Source organism: Oryctolagus cuniculus, chromosome 2 (assembly GCF_051225735.1).
Source record: "Oryctolagus cuniculus isolate XC-2025 breed Fujian yellow rabbit chromosome 2, ASM5122573v1, whole genome shotgun sequence".
NCBI classification, from domain to species: domain Eukaryota; kingdom Metazoa; phylum Chordata; class Mammalia; order Lagomorpha; family Leporidae; genus Oryctolagus; species Oryctolagus cuniculus.
In genome coordinates this window covers 68,082,456-68,095,514 of record NC_142868.1, presented here as the reverse complement: position 1 = coordinate 68,095,514, position 13,059 = coordinate 68,082,456, and the positions used below count along the sequence as shown (strand labels likewise).

At 38.1% G+C, this 13,059-nt stretch overlaps 2 protein-coding genes across 2 annotated transcripts in view; one reads left to right on the top strand and one right to left on the bottom strand.

Moving 5' to 3' along the window:
* The window catches only part of LOC149127802 (centromere protein U-like), a 108,398-nt gene that overhangs the window by 18,484 nt on the left and 76,855 nt on the right, over positions 1–13,059 (top strand). The window lies entirely within an intron of this gene.
* LOC127488962 (uncharacterized) overlaps positions 1–13,059 on the bottom strand; it is a 67,581-nt gene that overhangs the window by 13,238 nt on the left and 41,284 nt on the right. The window contains exons 4-5 of the mRNA XM_089326833.1: positions 12,829–12,897; positions 4,797–5,081 (exon numbers count right to left, since the gene is read on the bottom strand). Of these exons, the coding sequence (XP_089182959.1) occupies positions 4,797–5,081; positions 12,829–12,897 (354 nt within the window). The remainder of the gene's footprint in view (positions 1–4,796; positions 5,082–12,828; positions 12,898–13,059) is intronic.

Genomic DNA, 13,059 nt, shown 5'->3' with positions numbered 1-13,059 from the left:
TTCTATGATGAAAATTATAATGCATTAAAGAAAGAAATAGAAGACACCAAAAAGTGGAAAAATCTTCCATGTTCATGGGCTGGAAGAATCAATATCATTAAAATATACATACTACTGGGGTTGTCTGAGGAGAGAACTGGTGGATGGAGGACCCCCCTCTCCCTCCCCCCTCTGCCTCTGTCTCTCTGTAACTCTGCATTTCAAATAAAATGAAAAAATATTTTTTAAAAGAATTCCATACTACTGAAAGCAATTTACAGATTCAATGTGATCTCGATCAAAATACCAAGGACATTCTTTTCAGATCTAGAAAAAACAATCCTGAAATTCATATGGAAACAGAGGAGACCTTGAATAACTAAAGCAATCTTATACAACAAAAACAAAGCTGAGGCATCTGAATACCAGATTTCAAGACATACTACAGGGCAGTTATAATCAAAATAGTCTGTTACTGGCAAAAAAAATAGACATGTAGACCAGTGGAACAGAATAGAAACTCCAGCAATCAATCCATGCATCTACTACCAACTTACCTTTGACAAAAGAGCTAAAATCAATCCCTGGAACAAGAACAGTCTCTCTAACAAATGGTGCTGGGAAAAGTGGATCTCCAAATCCAGAAGTATGAAACAAGACCCCTACGTTACACCTTATACAAAAATCCACTCAAAATGGCTCAAAGGCTAAATTTATGACCCAATACCATCAAATTATTAGAGACCATTGGGTAAACTGTGCAAGACACTGGCATAGGCAAAGACTTCTTGGAAAAGGCCCCAGAAGCACAGGCATCAATGCCAAAATTGACAAATGGGATTATATCAAATTGAAAATTTTCTGGACTGTAAAACACACACGCAGCAAAGCAAAGAGGCAACCAACAGAATGGAAGAAAATATTTACAAACTAGGCAACTGATATATGATTAATACACAGAATCTAAAAAGAGCCCAAGAAACTCAAGAGCAATAAAACAAACCATCCAATTTAAAAATGGGCAAATGATTTTATCAGGCATTTTTCAGAAGAGGCAATTCAAATGGCCAACTATCACTTGAAAAAATTCTCAGGATCACTAACCATCAGGGAAATGCAATCAAAAGCACAATGAGGTTTCACCTCACCCCAGTTAGAATGGATTTCATACAGAAATCAACAAAGAATAAATAATGGTGAGGATGTAGGGGAAAAGATATCCTAATCCACTGTCAGTGGGAATGTAAGCTGGTACATCCACTGTGGAAGACAGTATGGAGATACCTCAGAAATCTGAATATATTGGGGCTGGCACTGTGGCAAGGTAGGTTAATCCTCTGTCTGCAGTGCCAGCATCCCACGTGGGCATTGATTCTAGTCCCAGCTGCTCCTCTTCCCATCCAGCTCTCTGCTATGGCCTGGGAAAGCAGCAGAAGATGGCCCAAGGGCTTGGGTCCCTGCACCCACATGGGAGATGTGGAAGCTCCTGGCTCCTGATGGGCCTATGTCCAGGAGTTGCGGCCATCTGTGGAGTGAACCAGCAGATGGAAGACCTTTCTCTCTGTCTCTCCCTCTCACTGTCTATAACTCTACCTCTCAAATAAATAATCTTTTAAAAAAATTGAATATAGACTTACCATGACACAGCCATCCCATTCCTGGGAATTTACCATAAGGAAATAAAATCAGCATATGCATACAAATTATATACCTATGTATATTGTAATTCCTCTGAAGGAAATCATGTAGTTCTCAGCCACATTAAAAACACTGATCTATACTGTAAAAGAAGTATTGATGCTGGGGCCAGTGTTGCAGCACAGCATGTTAGGCCACTGGTTAACAATGTCAGCTTCTCCTAAGAGCATGGGTTTGACTCCTGGCTTACTCCACTTCCAGTCCAGCTCCTTGCTAATGTGTCTGGGAAAGCAGTGGAATACGGTCCAAATTCTTGGGTCCCTGCACCCATGTAGGAAACATGGATGGAGTTCCTTTTCTCCTGACTTTAACATGGCCCAATCCCAGGTATTGTGGCATCTGGGGAGTAAACCAGTGGACAGATCTCTCTTCTCTTCTCTCTTCACTGTCTTTGAAAATATACCTTTCAAATAGATAAATCTTACAAAAGAAATAAAGAAGGAGAGAGAGAAAGAGAGATGGAAGGAAAGGAGGAAGGAGGGGAGGGAAAGAGAAAAAGGAAGGAAGAAGAAAAGAAGAAAGGAAAAAAAAGAAGAGGTTTGAAGGTTTTGCATATGTTATTCACATATATTAGAGGTAGCAAAAAATCGGTATGGAGACTCATTAAAAAAACATTGTGGTAGATCTCTTTAATGATGGCTATAAGTTTTTGGAAAATTTGCTAATAGTGGGGATGGAACTGAAAGAATATGGATTCAAGAGATATTTAGGATTTAGATATTTACATTAATAGAAGCTACTGATGGATTGAACATGGCTGAGACAAATTGGTAGTGTAAAGAAATCTTAGGTTTCTTTCTGATGCTTTAATGGAAGTGCTGAATGAAGAGAGACAGAGACAGAGATAAAGACAGAGACACAGATACAGATACAGACACAGGCATGGACACAGATTGAAAGAGGATGGGAGAGAGGGAAAAAGAGAGAGATGGTTTTTGTCTATTTTTTGATGGTTACAGTCAAGAGAGAAGAGCTAAAAAGTTTGGCTTTAGGCAGTGCAAATACAGTGCTTGTCATAAGAACATATAAGATGATTTGTAGATATTTGGATGTATGAATTAGAATATGTTAAAAGCCCCAAATTGAAAATAATTTAAAAAACTATCAAAAAGCATCTATATTGGAAGGAGTGCACTCATAAAATGTCAAACTGTGAAATACTATTTAGACTGAAAAGATAATGACATGAATACATGTAAGGCATTATTAGTGCAATGGAAAATATTTCATTATAGGTGGACTGAAACTTCAGCTTCAGTGTGAACTAAGAACCAGTTCTCTGTCCAGAGTCTTGTTATTCAAGTGATCAGATGTGTTTTACTGTTCCTCTTTTATATACAAATTTCTTGGCCATATGTTAAATTTTAGTCTCCTACTGAAAGCATGAGCTTTTTCCCTCTTTACAGCTGGATAAATCTAGAGCTTGGTTCATATTTGAAAGTCTGGACTTTGTCCACAACAAAAGATGTGACACAAAATATCTTTCATATATGCATCTATATGTTTGATATGCAGACATACATGCTCACATATGTAAAAGTAAAATATATAGTATATACTGTGAGCTTCCAGTGTCATGATGGCTCTGAAGATGCTCTGAAAAGTATGAAATTCTATCCTGATGTGAGATGTTCTTGTAATACTATTTGATTTGTACATACATATAGTACAGTGTTTGGGAGGAGGGTAGGAAAGAAGGGGGGTTTTAATATGCAAATCTGTAAAATAACTTCCTCAACAGAGCAAGATTTTTATCACTCCACCATGAAGGAGGAGAAATTATTGTGCTTTGCTGCTAATTACCCTAAGGTATTTGACTGTTTACAAAGAGTAAGTAAAAGTAAACAAATACTGACATTTCTAATACTGAGCAAATTCCTAATTTCTTGCTTTGTATTAGCAACTTTTTAATGTACCAAGTATCTCCAAAATACCTTAAAATTTGCAGAGTGCTTCACATACATGCTTTCATTTGGATTTCATAGTAATACCCACATTATTTTGTTTATTTCAAGAGAAATTATCTTATTTAGAAAGTAGCAGGATTGTGACTCAAAACAACTTCTCTGGTTCCCTGTCATATGCTCTTTATTTCCTAAAGGTTGCCTTGTAGGTTTTTTTTCTTTTGCTTTTTAATCCTAGAAAGCAATGGGACAGTATTTTTCATTTGTGCATTTATATTATAATAAAAGCCTATGTTCTAGGAATTATATTTTTAGTACTCCTGCCAGTGAATTTTAAAAATATTTATTTTAGATGTGGGAAAAATATAATTTTGCCTCTTAACTTGCTCAGGAAGAGAAAGGGGTCTATGACCGCTGACCCATAGTGACTATATTAATAAGCAGTAGATAGAAAGTGTAAAAGCAATACAGAATCTAAAGTTTTCATCTAAAGTCAGAGCAATTAGAATGATAGTATCTCACACTTACTGAACACTTATTATATGCCTGGCACAATTTAACTCCTTCAATTTTTTGAATTATTTAATTTTCAGGGTAATCAATGAAATAGATATTATTCCTGTCTAAACACAAAACACAAAGAAATGGCCACACAGAAACCATGATTCTTTAGGAGGCAAGGTTCTAATGGGAAAGTTAAACATTCTAGGACTACAAATGTAGAGGAAATAATGATTCAAAGACTGAAAATGGTTTTAAAAGAGGGGAAAAGATTTCTCAGGTTTCACAAATTCTATCCACATATAAAAATTTAGTTATTCCCATTTTATTGGGAATGATTGAAACCGTCCTTACTGTATACTGAATTTTACAAGTAACCTCTATGATTATAGAACTATTTCATTAAAAATGTACAAAATAAATGTCTTCTGCTTCTCAAAATTAGGTGCTTTTCTGAGTATTGCATGAACCCTGTATCTTTACTATATCCACACTGTCAACCACTCATTTTTTAAAAAAAACAATTTGAGAGGTAGGGATGATAATGGGTTTTAGGGTCCAAACAAACTTTCAAACTCACCCAACACCATGAAGTGCTCATATTCTACAAAGGAACACCTTGCAGACATTGTATTATACACACACCTGTACACAAGGACACAAAGGCACACACACAACATTTGAAGGAATGTGCCCGAAGGTTTCTCTACCTACAATTCTGTTTCTTGCTGAGGATGGAAAGAAAGTTGATGGATCATCAATGAGGAAGAGCTCTTGACGATGTCTGCTGAACTGGGCAGCGAAATATTCAGGATGAGGATACTTCACACTCGCTGGAAGTTTCACAGCCGAAAGCATATAGGTCAATGGAGTGTCCTCATTTTGGGGAACATCACTCTCCTTAATAGGCATTTTGATTCCCAATACTTCAGCATAAGTAACTAATACCTCCCAAGGAGCATGGATCTTGACAAAGTAAGTCCTTCCATCTTCAGAGTCCTGCATTGTAAAAAGAGGAAAAAGAACACAAAGCTTCCTGAAATATTTGTTATTGAGATGATTGAGGAAAAGAAATAAAATTTTACAAAATCTCAAACATGTACAAGTATTTTCAGTTAATTGAAATTTTTTCAGCAAAACTTTTAGGAAACCAAATTCTCAAAACGTATGCTTACATAAACAAGGGCATAGGTACATATAATATATATGTATATGTGTGCATGTGTGTGTGTATGTATGAAGGAGAAACAGAAAGAGAGAGAAAGAAATTCATGAGACTCCAAGGTGGCAGAAGGGAACAATGTGCTGTGCTAGGATAGGGATCAATAGCAAAACAAACAAACAAAAAATAGCGTAGGAAGTGTGCTGTAATGGGAGAATCAGAGAACACAAAAATGGAGTTTCTACAGAGGGAAGAGGAATGCCATGGGCCTATGTGGAAGCTGCAGGCACACAGCATGAAAATGGACACAACACACTAAGCAGCCAAGAGTCAGAGTGGGGTAGCAGCTTAGAGATGGAGGTGAGACCAAACTGCGATAACCTGTATTGATATAGCCAGAAGACGAGCATGGTGTGAGTCTGGCCTGGAGACCTAAGGTACTTGCAGACCCAGCAGAAGTAAAAGGGGCACATTTATCTTATCCCATCTTCTCTACAAAAGTGGTCAGCACCCAGCTGGAAAAGGGAGGTGACATTTTGGGCTCCAGCCGAAGCCATGGAAGCCTTTGTGTGTATGTATATCAACTGGCTGTGACAGGATACCACTTAAAATTGATCAAAGAACTAAATCTACAACTCAATACAATCAACTCATTAATGAACATTAGAGAAACTCTGCAAGACATTGGGATATGCAAGACTTCTTGGAAAAGACCTCACAGCACAGCCAATCAAAGCCAAAATTGACAAATGGGATTCCATCAAGAAGCTTATACAATGCAAAAGAAACACTCGGCAAAGTGAAGAGGCAACCAACAGAATGTGAGAAGATATTTGCAAACTACACAACTAATAAAGGGTTAATATCCAGAATCTATAAAGAGCTCAAGAAATTTAAAACAAAATAAAACAAACAATCCATTTAAGAAATGGGCCAAAGACTTTGATAGGCATTTTTCAACAGAGGAAATTCACATGGCCAATAAACACTTGAGAAAATGCTCAGGATCACTAGCCATCGAGGAAATGCAAATCAAAACCACAATAAGGTTTAGCCTCACTCCAGTTAGAATGGCCATGAAACAGAAATTAACAAATGAAAAAAGCTGGTGAGGATGTGGGGAAAAAGATATCTTGGTCCACCATTGGTGGGAATGTAAACTGGTTGTAACCACTGTGAAAGACAGCATGGAGATACCTCAGAAATCTGGAGACTAAGACCTAGTGAATGAGTGGAGCTCATGAACTGGGACTGTGAAAAAAGGAAAAAAAAAATGAGAGTGTGTGAGAGAACTCACAGTGTGGCTGAGATGTGAGTACTCTCAGTGGGAGACGCCACAAACTCGAGCGGCCTTGGCTACTCAGTGAGAGACACTGCAGGAGGATCTGAGCTTACACTGAGGACTGCAGAGATCCTTTGTGTGATCCTTGGTACAGAGCAGACGAATATTATTCCCATTGGGGCTAGTGCTCAGGCACTGATCGCCATCGAGAAGAAGAGCTCAGCTGAGTGGAATTACTTCCCTTCTGATTAAAAACAGAGAGAGAGAGAGAGAGATTTATCACACCCAACCTGGGTTTGTCACCTTAAGCACACCCTTAACCCTGAAGAACTGAACAGAGCTCTCTGGCCAAACCCACCACAAGACTCTAGAGAGTCACTGAAAGCAGACAGTCCCCTTTTTATCTTAAGAGTCATAATAAAATGAAAAAAGTAGCCACAGTGGAAAAAAAAAAAAGAAAATAACAAGTATCTCCACAAATGGCAAACAACAAATGCAACAACTGAGGGGACAAGAACAAGGAAGACAACATGACGCTCCCAAAAGAACATGATAATTAATACAAGATTATGAAGACAATGAGATAGAAGAAATGAAAGAAATAGAACTCAAAATAATTTATGATAAGAATATATAGAAGTAATCAAAAACAAATGCATGAGGGCCTGCACCGTGGCTCACTTGGTTAATCCTCTGCCTGTGGTGCCAGCATCACATAAGGGTGCTGGCTTCTAGTCTCTGTTGCTCCTCTTCCATGCCAACTCTCTGCTGTGGCCCTGGAAAGCAGTGGAGGATGGCCCAAGTGCTTAGGTGCCTGCACCTGTGTCGGAGACCAGGAAGAAGTACCTGGCTCCTGACTTCAGATCTGTGTAGCTCTGTTCACGGCAGACATTTGGGGGGTGAACCAATGGAAGGAAGACCTTTCTCTCTGTATCTCTCACTGTCTCATTCTATCTGTCAAATAAATAAATAAATAAAAAGAATCATTAAAAAAACACAAATGCATGAAATACTGAAATCCATGCGGGACATGAAAGAAAATCTCTCTTATGAAAATGAAATCTTAAGGAGGAATCAAAATGGAATGAGGAATTCAATAGAACAAATAAAAAACACAGTTGAGAACCTTAAAAACAGAATCAGTGTGGCAGAAGAGAGAATATCGGACTTAGAAGACAGAGCACAGGAAAGCATACAGTCAAACCAAAGAAAAGAAGAGGAAATTAGAAATCTAAAAAATATGGTTGGGAATCTACAGGATACTATTAAAAAACCCAACATTCAGGTTTTAGACGTTCTGAAGGCGTGGAGAGAGAGAAAGGAGTAGAAGGCCTTTTTAGAGAGATACAAGCAGAAAAATTCCCGTCTTTGGAGAAATAAAAAGACATCCAAGTACAGGGAGCACACAGAACTCCCATTAAACATGACCAGAAGAGATCCTCGCCATGACACATTGTAATCAAACTCACCACAATGAAACATAAAGAAAAGATTCTAAAATGTACAAGAGAGAAATTACTCTCAGAGGATCTCCAATGAGACTCACAGCAGACTTATCAAACCCTACAGGACAGGAGGGAATGGTGAGACATAGCCCAAGTACTAAGAGAAAAAAACTGCCAGAATATTATATCCTGCAAAGCTCTCATTTGTGAATGAAGGTGAAATAAAGACCTTTCATAGCAAACAGAAATTGAAAGAATTTGTCACCACTCATCCAGCCCTGCAAAAGATGCTTAAAGATGTGTTACACACAGAAACATGGTCATCACATGAAAGAAGGTAAAGGAAGAAAATCTCTCAGTAAAAGATCACAAGTTCAAAGCATATATTAGAAATACATTTGGAAAAGTGGCAGGGAAAAGTCACTACTTATCAATAGTCGCATTGGATATAAATGGCCTCAACTCTCCAGTTAAAAGACACAGACTGGATGAATGGATTAAGGAACAAAACCCATCTATTTTTTGCCTACAAGAAATACATCTTTCCTAGAAAAGTGCATGCAGACTGAAAGTCAAAGGGTGGAAAAAGATATTCCACGCCAACAGAAACCAAAAAAGAGCTGGTATGGCCATATTAATATCAGAAAAAATAAATTGTAACACTAACACTGTTAAGAGAGACAAAGAAGGGCACTATATAATGATTAAAGGATCAATTCAACAGGAAGATGTAACTATTATAAACCTGTATGGACATAATAATAGGGCACCGGTTATTTAAAAGATATGCTAAGGACCTTAAAGGGAGACTTAGACTCCAATACAATATCATTGGGGGACTTCAATACTCCACTTTCAGCTAAGGACAGATCAACTAAACAGAAAATCAGCAAGGAAACTGCAGATTTAATTGACACTATAGCCTAAATGGATCTAACAGATATCTACACTTGAAGAATACACATTCTTCTCAGCAGTACATGGAACCTACTCTAGGATTGACTAGGCCATAAAGCAAGTCTCAGCTAATTCCAAAGAATCGAAATCATACCATGCAGTTTTCTTAGAGGACAATGGAATGAAGCTGGAACTTAGCAACTCAGGAATCCTTAGAGCATATGCAAACACATGGAGACCGAACAATATGCTCCTGAATGAAGAACAGGTCACAGAAGAAATCAAAAGAGAAATCAAAAACTTTCTGGAAGCAAATGAAGATAACAACACAACATATCAAAACTTACGGGATACAGCAAAAGCAGTGTTAAGAGGAAAGTTTATAGCAATAGGTGCCTATATCAAAAAACTGGAAAGGCACCAAATAAATGAGCTATCAATGCATCTCAAGGATCTAGAAAAGCTGCAGCAAACCAGACGCAAAACTAGTGGGAGAAGAGAAATAATTACAATTACAGAAGAAATCAACAGAATTGAGTATGAAAAAAAAACATTACAAAAGATCAGCCAAATGAAGAGTGAGTTTTTTTAAAAAATAAACAGTTGACACTCCATGGACACAACTAATTAAAAAAAAGGAGAGAGAAGTACCAAATAAATAAAATCAAATATGAAAAAGGGACTGTAACAACAAACACCAGAAATTACTACAAAGAGTTGTATGCCAGCAAACAGGGAAATCTATCAGATATGTTAGATTACTGGACAAATACAACATACCTAAATTGAACTATGAAGACAACCTAAACAGACCCACAATTGAGACAGAAATTGAATCAGTAATAAAGGCCATCCTGGCCTGCGCCGCAGCTCATTTGGCTAGTCCTCTGCCTGCAGCGCCTGCACCCCAGGTTCTAGTCCAGGTTGGGGCACCGGATTCTGTCCCAGTTGCTTCTCTTCCAGTCCAGCTCTCCTCTAGCCCTGGAAGGCAGTGGAGCACAGCCCAAGTGCATGGGCCATGTACCCATATGGGAGATGAAGAGGAAGCACCAGGCTCCTGTCTTCGATCAAGCAGTGAGCCAGCCGCAGTGACCAGCCGTAGCTGCCATTTCAGGGGTGAACCAATGGAAAGAAGACCTTTCTTTCTGTCTCTCTCTCTCTCACTGTCTAACTCTGCCTGCTAAAAAAAAATAATTTTAAAGGTACCTCTCAACAAAGAAAAGCCCAGGACCAGAGGCTTCAATGCTGAATTCTGCCAGACATTTAAAGGAGAACTAATTCCAATTCTTCTCTAACTATTCAGAACAACTGAAAGAGAGGGAATCCTCCAAAATGCTTTTTATGAGCATCACCTTAACCTAAACTTGAAAAGGATGCAGCAGAGAAGGATAATTACAGACCAATTTCCCTGATGAACATAGACGCAAAATCCTCAATAAAATTCTGACCAATACAATGCAACAACACATCAGAAAGATCATCCACCCAGACCAAGTGGGATTTATCCCTGGTATGCAGGGATGGTTCAATGTTTGCAAATCAATCAATGTGATACACCACATTAACAGACTGCAGAAGAAAAACAATATGATTATTTCAATAGATGCAGAGAAAGCATCTGAGAAAATTCAACACCCTTTCATGATGAAAACTCTAAGCAAACTGGGTATAGAAGGAACAATCCTCAATGCAATCAATGCAATTTATGAAAAAATCATGGCCAGCATACTACTGAATGGGGAAAAGTTGGAAGCTTTCCACTGAGATCTGGTACCAGACAGGGATGCCCACTCTCACCACTGCTATTCAATATAGTTCTGGAAGTTTTAGCCAGCGCCATTAGGCAAGAAAAAGAAATTAAAGGGATACAAGTTGGAAAGGAAGAATTCAAACTATGCTTCTTTACCGATGATATGATCCTTTAGGGGATCCAAAGTACGCTGAAGCAAGACCCCTACCTTACACCTTACACAAAAATACACTCAACATGGATTAAAGAGCTAATTCTACGATCCGATATCATCAAATTATTAGAGAACATTGAGAAACCCTACAAGATAAAGGCACAGGAAAAGACTTCTTGGAAAAGACCCCAGAGGCACAGGCTGTCAAAGCCAGAATTAACAACTGGGATTACATCAAATTGAGAAGTTTCTGTACCGCAAAAGAAATAGTCAGCAATGTGAAAAGGCAATGGACAGAGTGGGAAAAAATATGTGCAAACTATGCAACTGATAAAGGATTAATAACAGAATCTAAAAAGAGATCAAGAAACTCCACAACAAAAAAAAACTAACAATCCACTTAAGAGATTGGACCAGGACCTAAATAGACATTTCTTTTTTTATATAAATTTATTTATTTTTTATTTGAGAGTGAGAGTTACACAGAGAGAGGAGAGGCAGAGAGAGAGAGAGGAATTCCTTCCGATTGTTTACTCCCAAATTGGCTGGAAGAGGCAACAGCCAGAACTGCGCTAGACATTTTTCAAAAGAGGAAATCCAAATGTCCAACAGACACATAAAAAATATTCAGGATCACTAGCAATCAGGGAAATGCAAATCAAAACCACAAGTTCACCTCACCCCAGTTAGAATGGCTTAAATATAGAAATCAAGAAACAACAGGTGCTGGCAAGGATGTGGGGAAAAAGGGACACTAACCCACTGTTGGTGGGAATGCAAACTGGTAAAGCCACTATGTGAGTCAGTTTGGAGATTTCTCAGAAACCTGAATATAGCCCTTCCACATGATCCAGCCATCCCACTCCTTGGAATTTACCCAAAGGAAATTAAATTGGCAAATAAAAGAGCTGTCTTCACCTCAATGTTTATTGTAACTCAATTCACAATAGCTAAGACCTGGAATCAACCTAAATGCCCATCAACAGAAGACTAGATAAAGAAATTATGGGATATGTGCTCTATAGAATACTAAAGAGCACTAAAAAAATGAAATCCAGTCATTTGCAACAAGATGGTGGAATTTGGAAAACATCATGCTGAGTGAATTAAGCCAGTCCCAAAGGGACATATATCATAGGTTCTCCCTGATCTGTGACAACTAACTGAGCACCTAAAAGGAAACCTGTAGAAGGGAAATGGACACTATGAGAAACAATGACTTGATCAGCCCTTGTCCTAACTGTCGAGGAACAACTTAATACTCTATCCCTTTTAGTATGTTTTTCTAATTAATATTATTGGTTGAACTCTTTGATTAACACATAATTATTCTTAGGTGTTTAAATTTAACTGAAAAGTGGCCCCTGTTAAATATAAGAGTGGGACTGAGAGAGGGACGACCAGTACAGTTCGGCACATGCTCTCTCAGACTTACTCCTAATGGTAGAGCTAGAAACATGCCAGGGGATTCCAACTCAATCCCATCAAGCTGGCATGTACCAATGCCATCTCACTAGTCAAAGTAATCAGTTTAAGTTCATAATTGATCATAATGATAGGATTAAGTGTCAAAGGATCACATAAACAAGACCAGTGTCTGCGAATACTGATAGAATTAAAAAGGAGAAAACGATCCAACATGGGAAGCAGGCTACACAGCAGAATCATAGAATGAAAGGTGTCCTAAACAGCATTCTGGCCTCAGAATCAGCCCTTAAGGCATTTGGATCTGGCTAAGAAACCCATCAGAGTTTCTCAGGCATGGAAAGGCAAGACACTCTGGCAAAAAAAAAAAAAAAAAAAAAAAAACACAACACAACAACAACCACCACCCTAAATGAAAGATCTCTGTGAGTGAGATCCCACTTGCCACTTATGTGGAAGACTTGGACTGTGTTGATATAGCCAGAGGAAGACCATGGTGTGAGTCTGGCCTGGATTGTGGTCTGGATTATCTGGCTTCATTGCGGATAAGAGTGCTCTATCTCAAACAATATTTAAATAAATAAAAATTTTACAAAATAAGATTCAGGTATAAATATATATTGAAACTTACCCTCTTGTCTTCAATTTCCAATTCAAGACCTGATTTTCGGAGATTTTGCTCAAATTCTTTTCTTCTTTCCTTTAGCAAAACAAACAGAATTATGCAGAATACTTTTATTCTTATTTGTTCAATGAGAGACTTGGTACACGATGGCCAAACTTCTAAGTGTTCTGTGTCCCACCCCAGTTATTTTAAAAAGGCCTCCGTGTATTACGTCAAACTTAATGTCATGTACTGTTT